Source organism: Mus caroli, unplaced genomic scaffold (genome assembly GCF_978045245.1).
Source record: "Mus caroli unplaced genomic scaffold, Mus_caroli_1 scaffold_7, whole genome shotgun sequence".
NCBI lineage: Eukaryota > Metazoa > Chordata > Mammalia > Rodentia > Muridae > Mus > Mus caroli.
The window spans coordinates 140629337-140641879 of record NW_028227262.1 but is presented as its reverse complement, the minus strand read 5'-3'; the positions used below and the strand labels follow the sequence as shown (position 1 = coordinate 140641879).

The 12543-nt window shown below is 42.4% G+C and overlaps 1 protein-coding gene across 2 annotated transcripts in view; it reads right to left on the bottom strand.

The window, feature by feature from the left end:
- Ica1 (islet cell autoantigen 1) overlaps window positions 1-12543 on the bottom strand; it is a 136941-nt gene that overhangs the window by 90842 nt on the left and 33556 nt on the right. For both annotated transcript variants that reach the window (XM_021164673.3, XM_021164674.2), the window contains exons 5-6: window positions 10301-10424; window positions 5277-5475 (exon numbers count right to left, since the gene is read on the bottom strand). In XM_021164673.3, coding sequence (XP_021020332.1) covers window positions 5277-5475; window positions 10301-10424 — 323 coding nt within the window. The remainder of the gene's footprint in view (window positions 1-5276; window positions 5476-10300; window positions 10425-12543) is intronic.

Genomic DNA, 12543 nt, shown 5'->3' with positions numbered 1-12543 from the left:
GGAAGCACAAACTGGTTTTATCCACAGAGTGGAGATGCAAGGCATCCACTGAAGGCCTCTATCACAGGGCAAGGAGAAAGGGGAGTGGAGCAATCCTGTAATACTTAGAGGCTTGACTCCCCAGGGACCTGCCCTCAATTGCTAAAAGAGCCTGACCTCTGACAAGAACCAACGATTTCAGCAGTAATTAATAAAACTGTCAAATTAATTAACCCAAGTCTTTGTTCACAGGGGAAAAAAATGAAACATCTATTATCAATACTGCTGTTTATCAGTTGTAAACCAAACTCTTTGACTCAGACTGTCACCACTGGGACACAGGGTCACTATTGACCGGTGGCTCTAAGGAAGGTCCTACCTAGTAAACTGCCCATGCTTGTTAATAAGCCTTAGTGTACTGTGTCCTTTGATGACATGACCAGTGGATTAACAGGGCTCTACAACCTAATGGTATTTCTAACGGAGACAGACAGGTCTAAGAATCCCACCCTGTATCACTCACAGTTCCCAGAATGCCTTTCAGAGATCCTTTTGAATTACTGTAATGAAACACTGAGCTAATGCTGCAGGATTTAATTAAACTATTTAGTAAATGGCTCAGGTTAAGGCAGTGGTTCCTGCACCCTTGTCTACAAAGGCTGAGTCCTATAAATGCCCACATATACATTTCCATACTATCTCTTTAGAGGCTTCAGAACTATTTTCTTACACCTAGGCTAGCTTTTATTCCATTTAGAATAATTACCTCCCATCCCATTTCTGACGTTCAAGAAAAACAAGACACTTAATTGACCACAGAGGCTCTCAAGGGCACAGACTTCAGAGGCTCTGCTGGGCTCCCAGCTTCAGCTGATGTAATCTGCTACGAGAAGCTGGGTTCTATTTTTAAATCCTACCCTCTTACTCTGCCTTCAAAGGGCACATATATCACACACTAACCTCACTCATAAAATACCGCGTGGTACTAGGGTGAACCATGATGTGAGGAGGAGCCTCCTATAGTACAGGGACAAGCAGCCCCACCTACATAAATCCACCCTTGGGCTCCTACTAGGTAGCCTGGAGAGTGGCTCCATGCAGCCCTGACTCTCCATATATCTCTTTTCTCCGAGTCATTTTGACAAGGAGCTGATGACTCGCAGGGTTCTTGCAGAGGGCTAGGAGCAAGCTTTCATCTCTGAGTCCTCAGTTCCCTGACAGGAACACTTAGTCACAACTCCTAATGTTGATGTGCGGAGCCATCTCCAGCCCCTGGGCTTCAGAAAGTGCCAGATCATTTGCTTTGTTTAATGTGAAACTTTCATTCACCAGTTCTGTCTTGCTCACTTGTGACTGTGCTGTATAAAAAGTTTCAAGACATTTGGGAAATGCTGGTGGTGGTGGTGGTGGGGGGGGGGATTAATCCAATGTTGGAGGTGAAAATTCCCTTCCAATTTGACTTTCATTTATGTTTATTCTGCTTTGTAATCAAAGTGACGCTTTACTGAGTCTACCAGAGGTCAGAACAGTGTGTTTCTCTCTGGTCTTCATCCTGCCAGGACCCAGGAGTGCCATGTTTTATTTAGTTTCTACTCTTCTGCTCCCTGTTCTAACATTGACATCTGACTGAGTTGTGAACACAAATTTTGTAACACCCATCCCCTTTTCAACATTTTTTCCACTCCCTCCTTACAGATTTGTATGTGTGTGTTTATTTGGTACTTTTGAATGGAGTCGGTCAGGTCTAAGAATCCCAACATATATCACTCACAGATCCTAGAAGGCCTAGAATATGTGTGTGTGTGTGTGTGTGTGTGTGTGCGCACACTCATGTGCGCATGTGCATGTGTGTCTGTGTATCTATATCTCCTTCTCTAGTCTTGCTTGTTTCTCAGGCCACGTTGCTTAGGCACCTCTGTCTCTACGCTTACATCACTTGATGCTGCTTCTAGGTGTTCTATTGCTTCTACCTCGGGCCTTTGCCCACGTTGACTCCTCAGCTAACCACTGCTGTTTCCCACCCCTCTGTCCAGGTCCTTCCTATTTGTCTTGGTTTCTTTTCTGTTGACAAAAGCAACTGAATGGCGGATGGGTTTATTTTAGCTTATTGTTCAAGGCACAGCCTATCATAACAGCAAATCAAGGCGGCAGGAGCTTGAAGTAGCTGGTCATATTGCTCTCACAGTCAGAAGAAAATCGTCTGCTCTCTCAACTCTCCCTCTTTTTTTTCATTCACTCCAGGCCCCAAGCCATGCAATGGTTCAGTCTACAATTAAGATGGGTCTTCTCACATCAATGAATGTAATTAAGATAACATTATCTTCTCAGGCTCAGCCCAGAGACCAGCTCCTCGGTGATTTTAGACGTCAAGTTGACAAACATGAACTACCATACTATTATTCATTCTTTCTTTTTGTTGGGGGGAGGGGTGTAGCCTCATCTGGGATGCCCTGTCTAGATTTTTTATTTATAGTACTATTTCAACTCAGATGACCATTCAACACACTGCCTCCTCTTCACTTGTCTTATGCCCAAATGATCACACGAGACAGGAGCTACACTCCTCTGTGCTAACCGGCATGTAACTGGGCTTCAATATCATTTGTTGAATATGCAAATGAATGAATGGACACATTCTGAAAATTCCAAAGAGGGGGTCATAACCATGAGAGTAAAAATTAGAACTTTGTCTCCTCTAGAATATGTGAAGTCAACCAAACTTAAAGTCCTGGCTTTATCAGCTGAACTGTGGAGGAGGAGATAGAGCTGAGGAGATAATGCCTTAATAGACACACCTTGAGTCTTTGAGGCAAGTGACTTAGGTAACACATTCCTGGGAGATAAACAGAGACTCTAAGATGGAATCTCACCTGCACAGGACACTAAAGCTAACTTAGAGTTAACCTGCAAATACACTGTAGCAGAACCGAAAACTTGCATTTTAGAGCATTCCAGAGGCAGCAGCAAACCACACAGTCCTGCTTTTTGTTTTTACCTGAGCAATCACATATGCCGATTTCCAAGGCACCAGAAGGTCACCTACATGCAATGGGGATGGTGAGTGATCTAAGGAGAGGCCCTCTGGCCCCTTAGACTCTGCCTGGAAGACTTGCCATGGAAGTGCCAACTTGGGGCTGGGCACAGGACTGACTCTGGGGTTAGGCTCTGGAGAGAACCAATGCAGTTTCCTGTTCTCCTCGAGTCAAGAATAACCAGAATTACGCTTGAAGATCACTCTTCTCTCAAAAATATTCTATCCCCAAGCCCAAGTTCACCACATCCAGCTATTAAATTGAATCCAGCACACACAGGATGAGGGGGCAGGCACAGCTTCAGCTACTACTCCGCAGTAAAGGATTCAAAATAAAAACCAAAGCTACCCATATTTTCCAGGATGGAGATTGATGACATTAAATGATGGCAAATGTTTCTATGTTCAAACCAAATGACGAAGAACTTGGTTTCTGTTTCAGTCTTAAACAGCTAGCAACCACCTCCCACCAAACAAAACCAGATAAACACAAACACCCACGAAATTCTTCGGCCTTCCAGAATAATTGTTTTCTTGTCCTGGCACACTGGAGGGACCCAGAAACTCTGCACTGAACAAAGGGCTCGCAAGCAGGTGTTACTACAGAACTGCCTGTGCCACTTCTAGGTATACTGTTTGACTTCCTTTGTCTCTTGGTGGGGAAATTATATTTCAAAGATTCTGGCTTCCATTTCCTTGTTTGACCGCAGGTTAGCTACCTACCATGGGTCTTTCTACAAAAGAAAAAAAAAATGTGTGTTGATGATGGTAAACATCAAGGCTGCACTAAATAAATAAAACATCCTCAGCAATGTGCTCTGTAGTCAGGTTTTTTTTTTTCTCTCTCTCTCTCATTCTTTCTTTTTCCTAATATCAATTCCACCCCCATTATCCTCAATCCCCAAAGAAAATACTAATGACAAAATAAATGACTGGCCTAATTACGAAGTCAGAAAACTTGCAAAACAGCCTGGGCTCACCAGCATCTAGTTACCGAACCATAAACACTTGATTTGTTTACTACCATGACGTCTGATTTTCTTCTCTTTCAAAGGATGAATGAGTTCCATTACATCCTCTTGGAAGATGAGATAAACTTCACAGTCTCACCTCTGCCTGGGCAGCCAGCCTGCCTTTCAGAGAAGGCTTATGCTGACATGGAGAAAAAAAGGAGAGAAAATGAGGCTGGTTCCCTTTACAGGGAGGGAGTCTGAACTACAAACCAAGAGAAAACTTCGACAGGAATTTCTGTTCCTCCAGTACCTAGGTCAAGAAGCAGTGACCACTGTCTTGAACAAGAGAAGCTCTTTTGGTCTGTTCCTTGACTCCCGGCTCAACCTTCTGCATACCAGCCAGGGCTCCAGGTTCATAGTTCCAAAGTGATGTCCCTAAAAAGGAATCTAAGCCTTTTAAACAACATTTCTAATTATGAATGGATCAGTTGAAGTGACTAAGGGAGTTGACACAATATTATGCCAAGCCTAACATTTGGCCCCTTTTTTCTTTCATGCCCTAAAACACACTCAGTTGCCCAAACAAAGAACTACCAAGATTGTACACAACCACTACAGAATCAGGCCACATGTTCACATGTTCAGTGTACGGCTGCCACCCTGTGGTAGGTTGGATTCCTGTGGACAAAAGGCTCCAACTGGCTACATTAACACAATGTAATTTTTCTTTTTTCTTTTTTAAGGAACTGAAGACTATTATTCCTCGGGAAAATTAAACAGAATATTCACTTTCTTTTGCTCTAATGTTGCTCAGAGAAATTTCTGAAGGGATCAATAGCAGGTAGAGTCAATACCATTCTAGCTAACCACACAACTATATCCCAGAGCCTCTGAATATGTCATAAAAGAACTGTTATTGTTTTACTGGTTTCAACATGAATCATCAATTAGAAAGACTTGTGAAACAGCCTAGTCTCACTTTCTAGATGTATGTGCTCTGGATTTTTAGTTATGCATGAAGAGACATATACAAGTGACAACCTTATAAAAAAAAGTGCGCATTATATGAAAATCTGACTTCAATTAAAACCAGCTACAAAATCCCAGCAATTTCCAGCTGTCTCCTCTCTTATCCTTAGAGAATTATATATCACATTAATTGCTATTCTGTCACATTTTTAAAAAATGTCAGCAATGGTTAATTGTATCCTTGGTGCTTTTGAATTATGTCTGCTTTACCAGAGGGATTCAAATCACACTTGGTTGCCTTCTAGCAAGGTGGCCATTTTGACAACCCTCAGAAAACTTCCTACCTTCCTGAACTTCTCCATTTGCTTGTAGAGGTCTGGATCAAGTTCCTGAGACACGTCCTTCATCCATAACAACGCCCCTCTATATTCTGTCCTGTACTGCTCCATGCGGTTCACTGTCAGCCAGGTATCAGAGATGGCCCGATGTCTAAAAGTTTCTACTTCTTGGTGAAATCGGCACAAAGGGTTTCTCAAGGCCAACCTGTACAAGAGGGCATAGCTATCATCATAAAACAAAGGGAAAGAGCAGTTCCAAATTCTGACATTCTGCACGCATCATAAACCCATGAACTTAGACCACTGTCTAGAACGCACATGTCTTGTCAGGAGACAGATACTAATCAAAATGTGTGTGAAGGTGGGATCATCCAGAGATTGCCCACATTCTGATCCTTTCATTTTTAGTGAACTGGACCATTGGGAAGCACTCCATTTGTGTTGCTGGGCTGCCTCAGGCCTGGACAGTATTTATTTGAAGTTGCAACAAGCCTGTGTCAGTGAAGGATAGTCACAGCATGGCCACTCCTGCTTCCATTCCTGGCTACTCTCTGTCTCTTCTGTTGCTGAATTTTGGGCCCCGTGTGGAGGGTGGAATGGGATAGGCATGACTTGGGGTATCCTTGACCTGGCCACTTTTATTACATGTCAATCAAAACCTACAATTTGTTCTCATGGAAACAAGACTGAGGCATAGACTTTTTCTTAAATGAGTTGGGAAAGAAGAAAACCACAGTTACTGAGGGTCTACAGTGTATCAGTTTTATCAGATAGGCTATATGATTCCATTGTCACAAATACAAGAAACCAGGGGTGGTGGTATACAGCTTAATCCAGGCAGAGGACAGGCATGTTAGAAGTTCAAGGTTGTCCTCAGCACACCTAGGCTACCTGAGATCCTGGCTTAAAAGACAGAGAGGGAAAGAGAGAAAAGGAAGAAAGGGAGGGAGGGAGGAAGAGAGGGTCAGAGCTTCAACTCAGTGGTTCAGGATTTGCCGAGCACTGGCAAAAACCTGGGTTCCTTCTCAAGCATTGCCAGTAAACAAACAGCACGCCAAAATGAATGTATACTGTACAAGTGTAAAATTATTATGACTATTGGCCATAAAAACTGTCATTTATATGTATAAAAAGAAAAGCATATCATAACTTTAGATAAAATATTTATTTGGGTTACAAAAGACTGCTCCTTCCATATTTGAAACCAGCGAAGCAATGTCAGATGGCTTACATTTTGAAAACATTCTTTTTTCAAGCACTTGGTTTTATTTTGAGTTATCTCTGTTGTGGTGTGTGTCTGTGTGTGAATGTAGGTGCTCTTGGAGGCAAAAGATGTCCGATTCCCTGAAGTTGGAGATATAGGTGGTTATGAGCCACCTGGTGGTAAGAATCAAACTTGATACACACTCTGAGCCACTAAACTGTCACGCCAGTCACATAAAACATATTCTCTATGAAGTTTCAGAACAAAGGTGAAAACATTCAACACAAGATAAATTATTTCAGATCCCATCTGCATGCAAAATTACTGAGCCAAAGGGAACAGCGGTATTGGTAAGGTAAGCTGAAGTGAGATTCTGGTAGCTGCATTTGTGTCTCCAATGCCTTATAGGTCTGCAGTACTCTGAAATTATAAATGCTGCAATAAATCCTAAGAAAAAGAAATATCTTTTCCTGTTTTGCCCAGGTTTCCTGTCACCTATAGGTATTGTTTTAAATGTAGATCACATCTATGATAGCAGCTTGTCCACACTGTCCTCCCTAGATGTTAGAAGTCTTCTAAAAAAAAAGTCATGTCTCTATGCCTTGAAATAAGTTTAGTTTTCATTTAATATGAGCTTTACATCCAGCATAACATGTGGCAGATGCAAAGCATCACTGGTGTGAAGGTTTATAGCATGGCGGATGTCTATTTGAAGATAAACAGTCCTCAGATGGCTCCCAGAGGATGCTGCTCACATTCTGACTCCTTTTCTCTTCCTTTAGATTTTGTCCACTTTCCTACATTTGGTGATGATGAATACTGTGAATAAACTACTCTCAACCCCTTGGAATGCAGGACATTATGCAGATACCATAAAGTTACAATAACATGAAGTTTGAAAATTAAAAAAGGCATATACAAAACCTCATCTCTGCCACCACCCCATATAAATCAGAATGGTGAGAGTCCATTCACTGGAGTATAAGAAAAGAGGTCTAGATCAAAGAAAGCTATTCTTCCTAACTGGAAAGATCATCCTTCAATGCAGGCTTGAATCACCTTTTCCCTTATGAAAATCTACCCAGTGTGAATAGTTAATAAAATAACTAAAGGGCGACACCAAGATATTTATTCTTAGTAGGGAAAGTTGAATATTAGAGGGCCTAGACCTGAACTCTGTCCTTAGCACCCAGGGTGCTGCCTGTAACTCCAGCTCATAGGGTGTTGGATGTCATTTTCTGACCCCACATAACACACACACACATACACACACACACACACACCACCCTTAAAACAAAAAAATCAAGGAGGCTCAGGCTAAGTATATCAGAGCATTGCCCAGGTAACAGAATCCTGGATTTCACACAATGAAAATCTAAACAATTACCATTATTTAATAAAACATCAAGTTGTTAAGTTATTACCACTCACTGTAACATACAAAGTCTATCTGCTGTGGCGCTGTTTGTGCTAAAAACATATTCAGCAGGACTGGAAAGTTGGCTTACCAGTTAAGAGCAAATACAGCTCACAGAAGACCAAGTTTGGTTCTTAGGCCCCATGTCAGTGGCTCACAACTACCTGTAACTTCAGTTCCCCCTGGCCTGAACCCTCCCCTGGCCTCTGTAGTCACCTGTCTGTGCACATACATACATAGGCACACACACACACACACACACACACAGTTAAAATAAATCTTAAAAAAAAACATTCTGGAATACTCTAAACCATGTTCACTCAACTAAGACTTCACATTCAGAGTGATTTTATGGGGTTTTCCTGCCTCCTTCACATTGAGGAGAATTAAGGTGTGACTTCATGTAGCTGGCAAGCAGCTGTGAAAGCAATGCCACTGTGGAAGAGGCCACCTTCCCAACGAGCTGGTCGCACCTCATTAAATCAGTGGAGACTGCTGTCTGGTAGTCTATGGTAGACACTTTCAAGCATTTGCATTGTTTTCTTGATTGTTTTTACTGGTGTGTGTGTGTGTGTGTGTGTGTGTGTGTGTGTGTGTGAGAGAGAGAGAGAGAGAGAGAGAGAGAGAGAGAGAGAGAGAGACAGGGAGAGAGAGATTGAGACAGAGACTGAGAGATTGAGGAAGAGAGAGAAAGAGAGGGGGTTTAAGAGAACAGTAACTTAAGGTGATATATGGATTCTTTGTGGGGTCATTTTGGTACACAGTCATACAGACTGTAACTGGATAGTCATAAGATAGAATCGTAAATGTGATTGATAATAGTTGCCCTCAATGTGATCTGGATTTTAACACTGTTTTTCATAGTTTTGGTACATAGGCACACTTAAACGTTTTCTCACTGAAATCAGTGAAACTTACAATCTAAACATAAGAACATTTATTCTCTGATTTGCCAGGAATCAATTATCCATATAATATTGAAAGAGGCTATGTGCACAAAAGAATTATCTACCAAGGGGTTATAATGCACCTGTTTTAGACCTTTTCTCTTTTTGGTTTATTTGTTTGTTTTAAGCATTAAAGGTACAATTCAAGATTTTAAGAAAATACTTTTTTAAAAAATTAAACTGTGGTAGAGAACAGCTGGCAATGGTAATATTCAATTATGACTGCTGCCACTGCATACAAGTCAGGGTCCAAATATAGCAAGAACCCGAGTGTCCAAGAATGGGGCCACTGAAACGCGTGTACGCACTGCCAGCCCTCCCTTTTTTAATGCCACCTTTCTTGGGGTTCCATAGGAATGCTCATGTGAGTTGCCAATCAATAGCTTGATCTTGGGTCACAGGGAGGTAAAGCAGTAGGGTAAATAGCAGGGGAGACAGGTAGACAACTGGAGTAAGTGAATTTCTGAAGCCTACATAATCTTGTTTTGTTGTTGTTGTTGGTTTTTTGTTTGTTTGTTTTTTGAGACAGGGTTTCTCTGTGTAGCCCTGGCTGTCCTGGAACTCACTCTGTAGACCAGGCTGGCTTCGAACTCAGAAATACACCTGCCTCTGCCTCCCAAGTGCTGGGATTAAAGGCGTGCACCACCACTGCCCGGCACCTACATAATCTTGGAAACTACCTGCAAAACTTTCTTTAGGTATAATTCTGCGTGATATTAATGGAGACATTTTCTTGGGCTTGTTAGTAGGGAAGGAGAGATTGAGTCTCTTCTCTCTAGCAGTAGCAGTGTGGCACAAATGCTCAGGACTGTTTTTTTTGTTGTTTGTTTGTTTGTTAAAAAAAAAAAAGGTCAGATACATTAGTTGAGGTTGTGTTTTGAAATTCATCAGCTCTGTCACAATTTCCTCTGTACTGGAGACTGTCAAACTTTCCTGTAGATCAGAATCAACTGTAGATCCATTTGAAATGAGGAGGTAGAGTTTGTAGGTGTGGGGGCAGGTCTAGATTCTGCTCTTAACAGGCTCCAAAGTGAAGCTCCTGGCCTTGGGCCTGTGGGGTGTGGTCCTACATCACTACCTCTGTGCCATTCATTAGCCCTCAGAGAGCAGAGTGGGAACTCTTCAAGCTGGTCTCATTAGCCTCTTGCTTTAATCAAATGCTTGAAAGGGGATCAGCCTGATTGTTATGAACAACTTGAAGGTCAAATGTAATCACTCACAAAGATTGGCATACATATTGCCTCCCACAGAGCAGAAGACAAACAAGATTAAATACCAGGGCAGAAAACAAATCCTTGCTGCTCTCTAAATCCGAGGGAAGTGGGGACCAGCTAAGTAGAGAGGAGCTCCTCAGGCTTAGGCTAAAGTGTTCTAGACAGTGCAACTTCCCCATAGGGAAGAAGCGGGTCCCAGATTCTCTGTGGGTCTCCCAAAACAGAGCTGCCAAGAAGGCCGCACACACCTTTGCTGGGAGGAAAAGCAGAGGGCCTTTCCCGTGGCTTGCATCATTTTTCCTGCTCGGGTTTTGTCTTGGAAGCCTTGGGATCGGAGAAACTTTCCCAGTTCATTTTCTTCTTGAGACAAGACTGGTGAAGAAAACAGGGAAAGAGGCGGTGAACAGTTGAGGATTTTTATGACCAAGAAAGTGAGGGAGACAACTTACAAGGCCCTCTTTCTTCTGGGGCAAAGATGGGAGGAAATTAAATCCAAGTGGCAGGCTGCAAGGTAAGTCCCTCCACCTCCCCCACCCAACCATTTTAAAGTCCATTCACAATAGGAGAGATCAAATTCACTCGAACACATCTGTCAGTGAGTTTGGTGCCCTGTAATCAGAACCAGAAAATGACCTCTGTACTGAAAATCGAGCCCACAATGTGCTGCCTCCAGCTGAAATGAAGGAGTTGGGTTTTTCAAGGCAGACAGACGGTGGGGACCTTTTGTGGCTGCCTAGAAAGCAGTGCTAGCTGCCTCCTATTACTCTCTCTTGCTGACTTCTGATCTCTGCTGCCTGAGTTACAGTCTGTCCTTTGTAAATCATCTCAAATCCCTCAACCATTAGGAAGCAAGTTGGTGTTGGAAGTGGGGACAGAAGATGTGTTAGGCCCCCAGGTAAACCAATTTTTAAACCAAATTTTAAAAATACAGAGCTGGAACCAAATCTGGATTGGCTCTACTTAAACTATTTTTAGAGCCAAGGGCAGATGGGGCAATTTAGTAAGACAGTGATTTGGCACATGCCTGCCACCGTCTACAGACTGATTTGGTAGAAAATGTAAAAAAGTCACGGAACTGTATGATCCTTTTGATATCACTCCTGTACCATGAGGAGTACTACTGAGTGCATTCTCAGGAGGTAACAAAGGAGTCACAAAAATGATCAGAGCCATTATTTATAATAGCAACATTTTTTTCTTTTCTAGAAACTGATTCAATATAACCCGAACATCCATGAAACCACCAGAAAGGACCCAAACATCCACCATCGTCAGAGCCACAAACACAGAAGTGTGCGTGCTTGCATCACAAGCACTCTACCATTGAGCTACATCACTGGTAACGTGTACGGTGTATGCGCACTAGTCACTGAGGCCAGAGAAGAAGGGTGGGTGTTCGGTTCTTCCACTTTGTGCCTTATTTCCTTGAGAAAAATCTCTTACTAAATATGGGACTAGGCTAGAGGTTAGAAAGCCCCAGAAATCCTCCCAATCCTACCTCCTAACCTCTCCCAATCTACCCAGCTGTAGGGTAACAGGTACACATGGACCATACCCAGCTTTCTGAGTCCTGGAATCTGAACTGAAGTCCTCTTATTAATTTATTTTCATGCTTTGCTTCCAAAACAATTGTTTTTTACTCACAGAACCATATTTTTAGTTCTATCCTCAACTTCCCAATCCTTCCACATCCTTTGGCCTCTACCTCCTACATGCTGAGGATATAGATGTGCATACATATATCATCTGTGTCTATAACCACATCTGAAGTGTCACTAGAATCCCTGTCCATTTTACAGCATGCAACAGCTCTGGTATAAGGGGGTTTATTTGGGGGAAGTGATGTAGCCCCTGATCATAACTCATCTCCTGCAGCCAGTTCTTCATGCACTGTATATGCACCATACTCAACAAAACTGTTTTCCACTGTGATCTGAAGGTTGAGTTATTTCACTAACCCATCAGGCTCCCTAATCTTCAACTTGCACCCCATTATTAGTATCAATCTCTCCAACAACTACACAAAGTTGGATAGGAATCACAAGTCTAAAGAACTCACTGCAGCTTGTCTACATGTGGCTACAGTTCTTGCGCTGCAGCAGAAAGACCTGTGGCAGGAGTTTGGAACCCATTTTTTAAAAAATGAGATAACCAATGTCTCTTTTCATACTTCTCTCTCAAGATCCAAATTCCCAAAGCCTGTTGTGATAAGGCATGCTTATAATCCCAGAGCTCAGGAAGTAGAGGCTGGGGGCTTGAGAGACTGAGGTCAGTCGAGGCTACAGAGAAGAGATCTGGTCTCAAAACTAATTAAAACCAAAACCAAACAAACTACCACCATGATTAACAACAAACAAAAATAACCAAATAAATAAAGTTCACAGAACCACCACAGATCCAAGCCTAGCTAAAGGCTTCCTCTGGCTGAGACATGGTCAGTCCCATTTTTTTTTCTGGACAGCAGTGCCCTTTGGGCTCATGAATTTGCCCT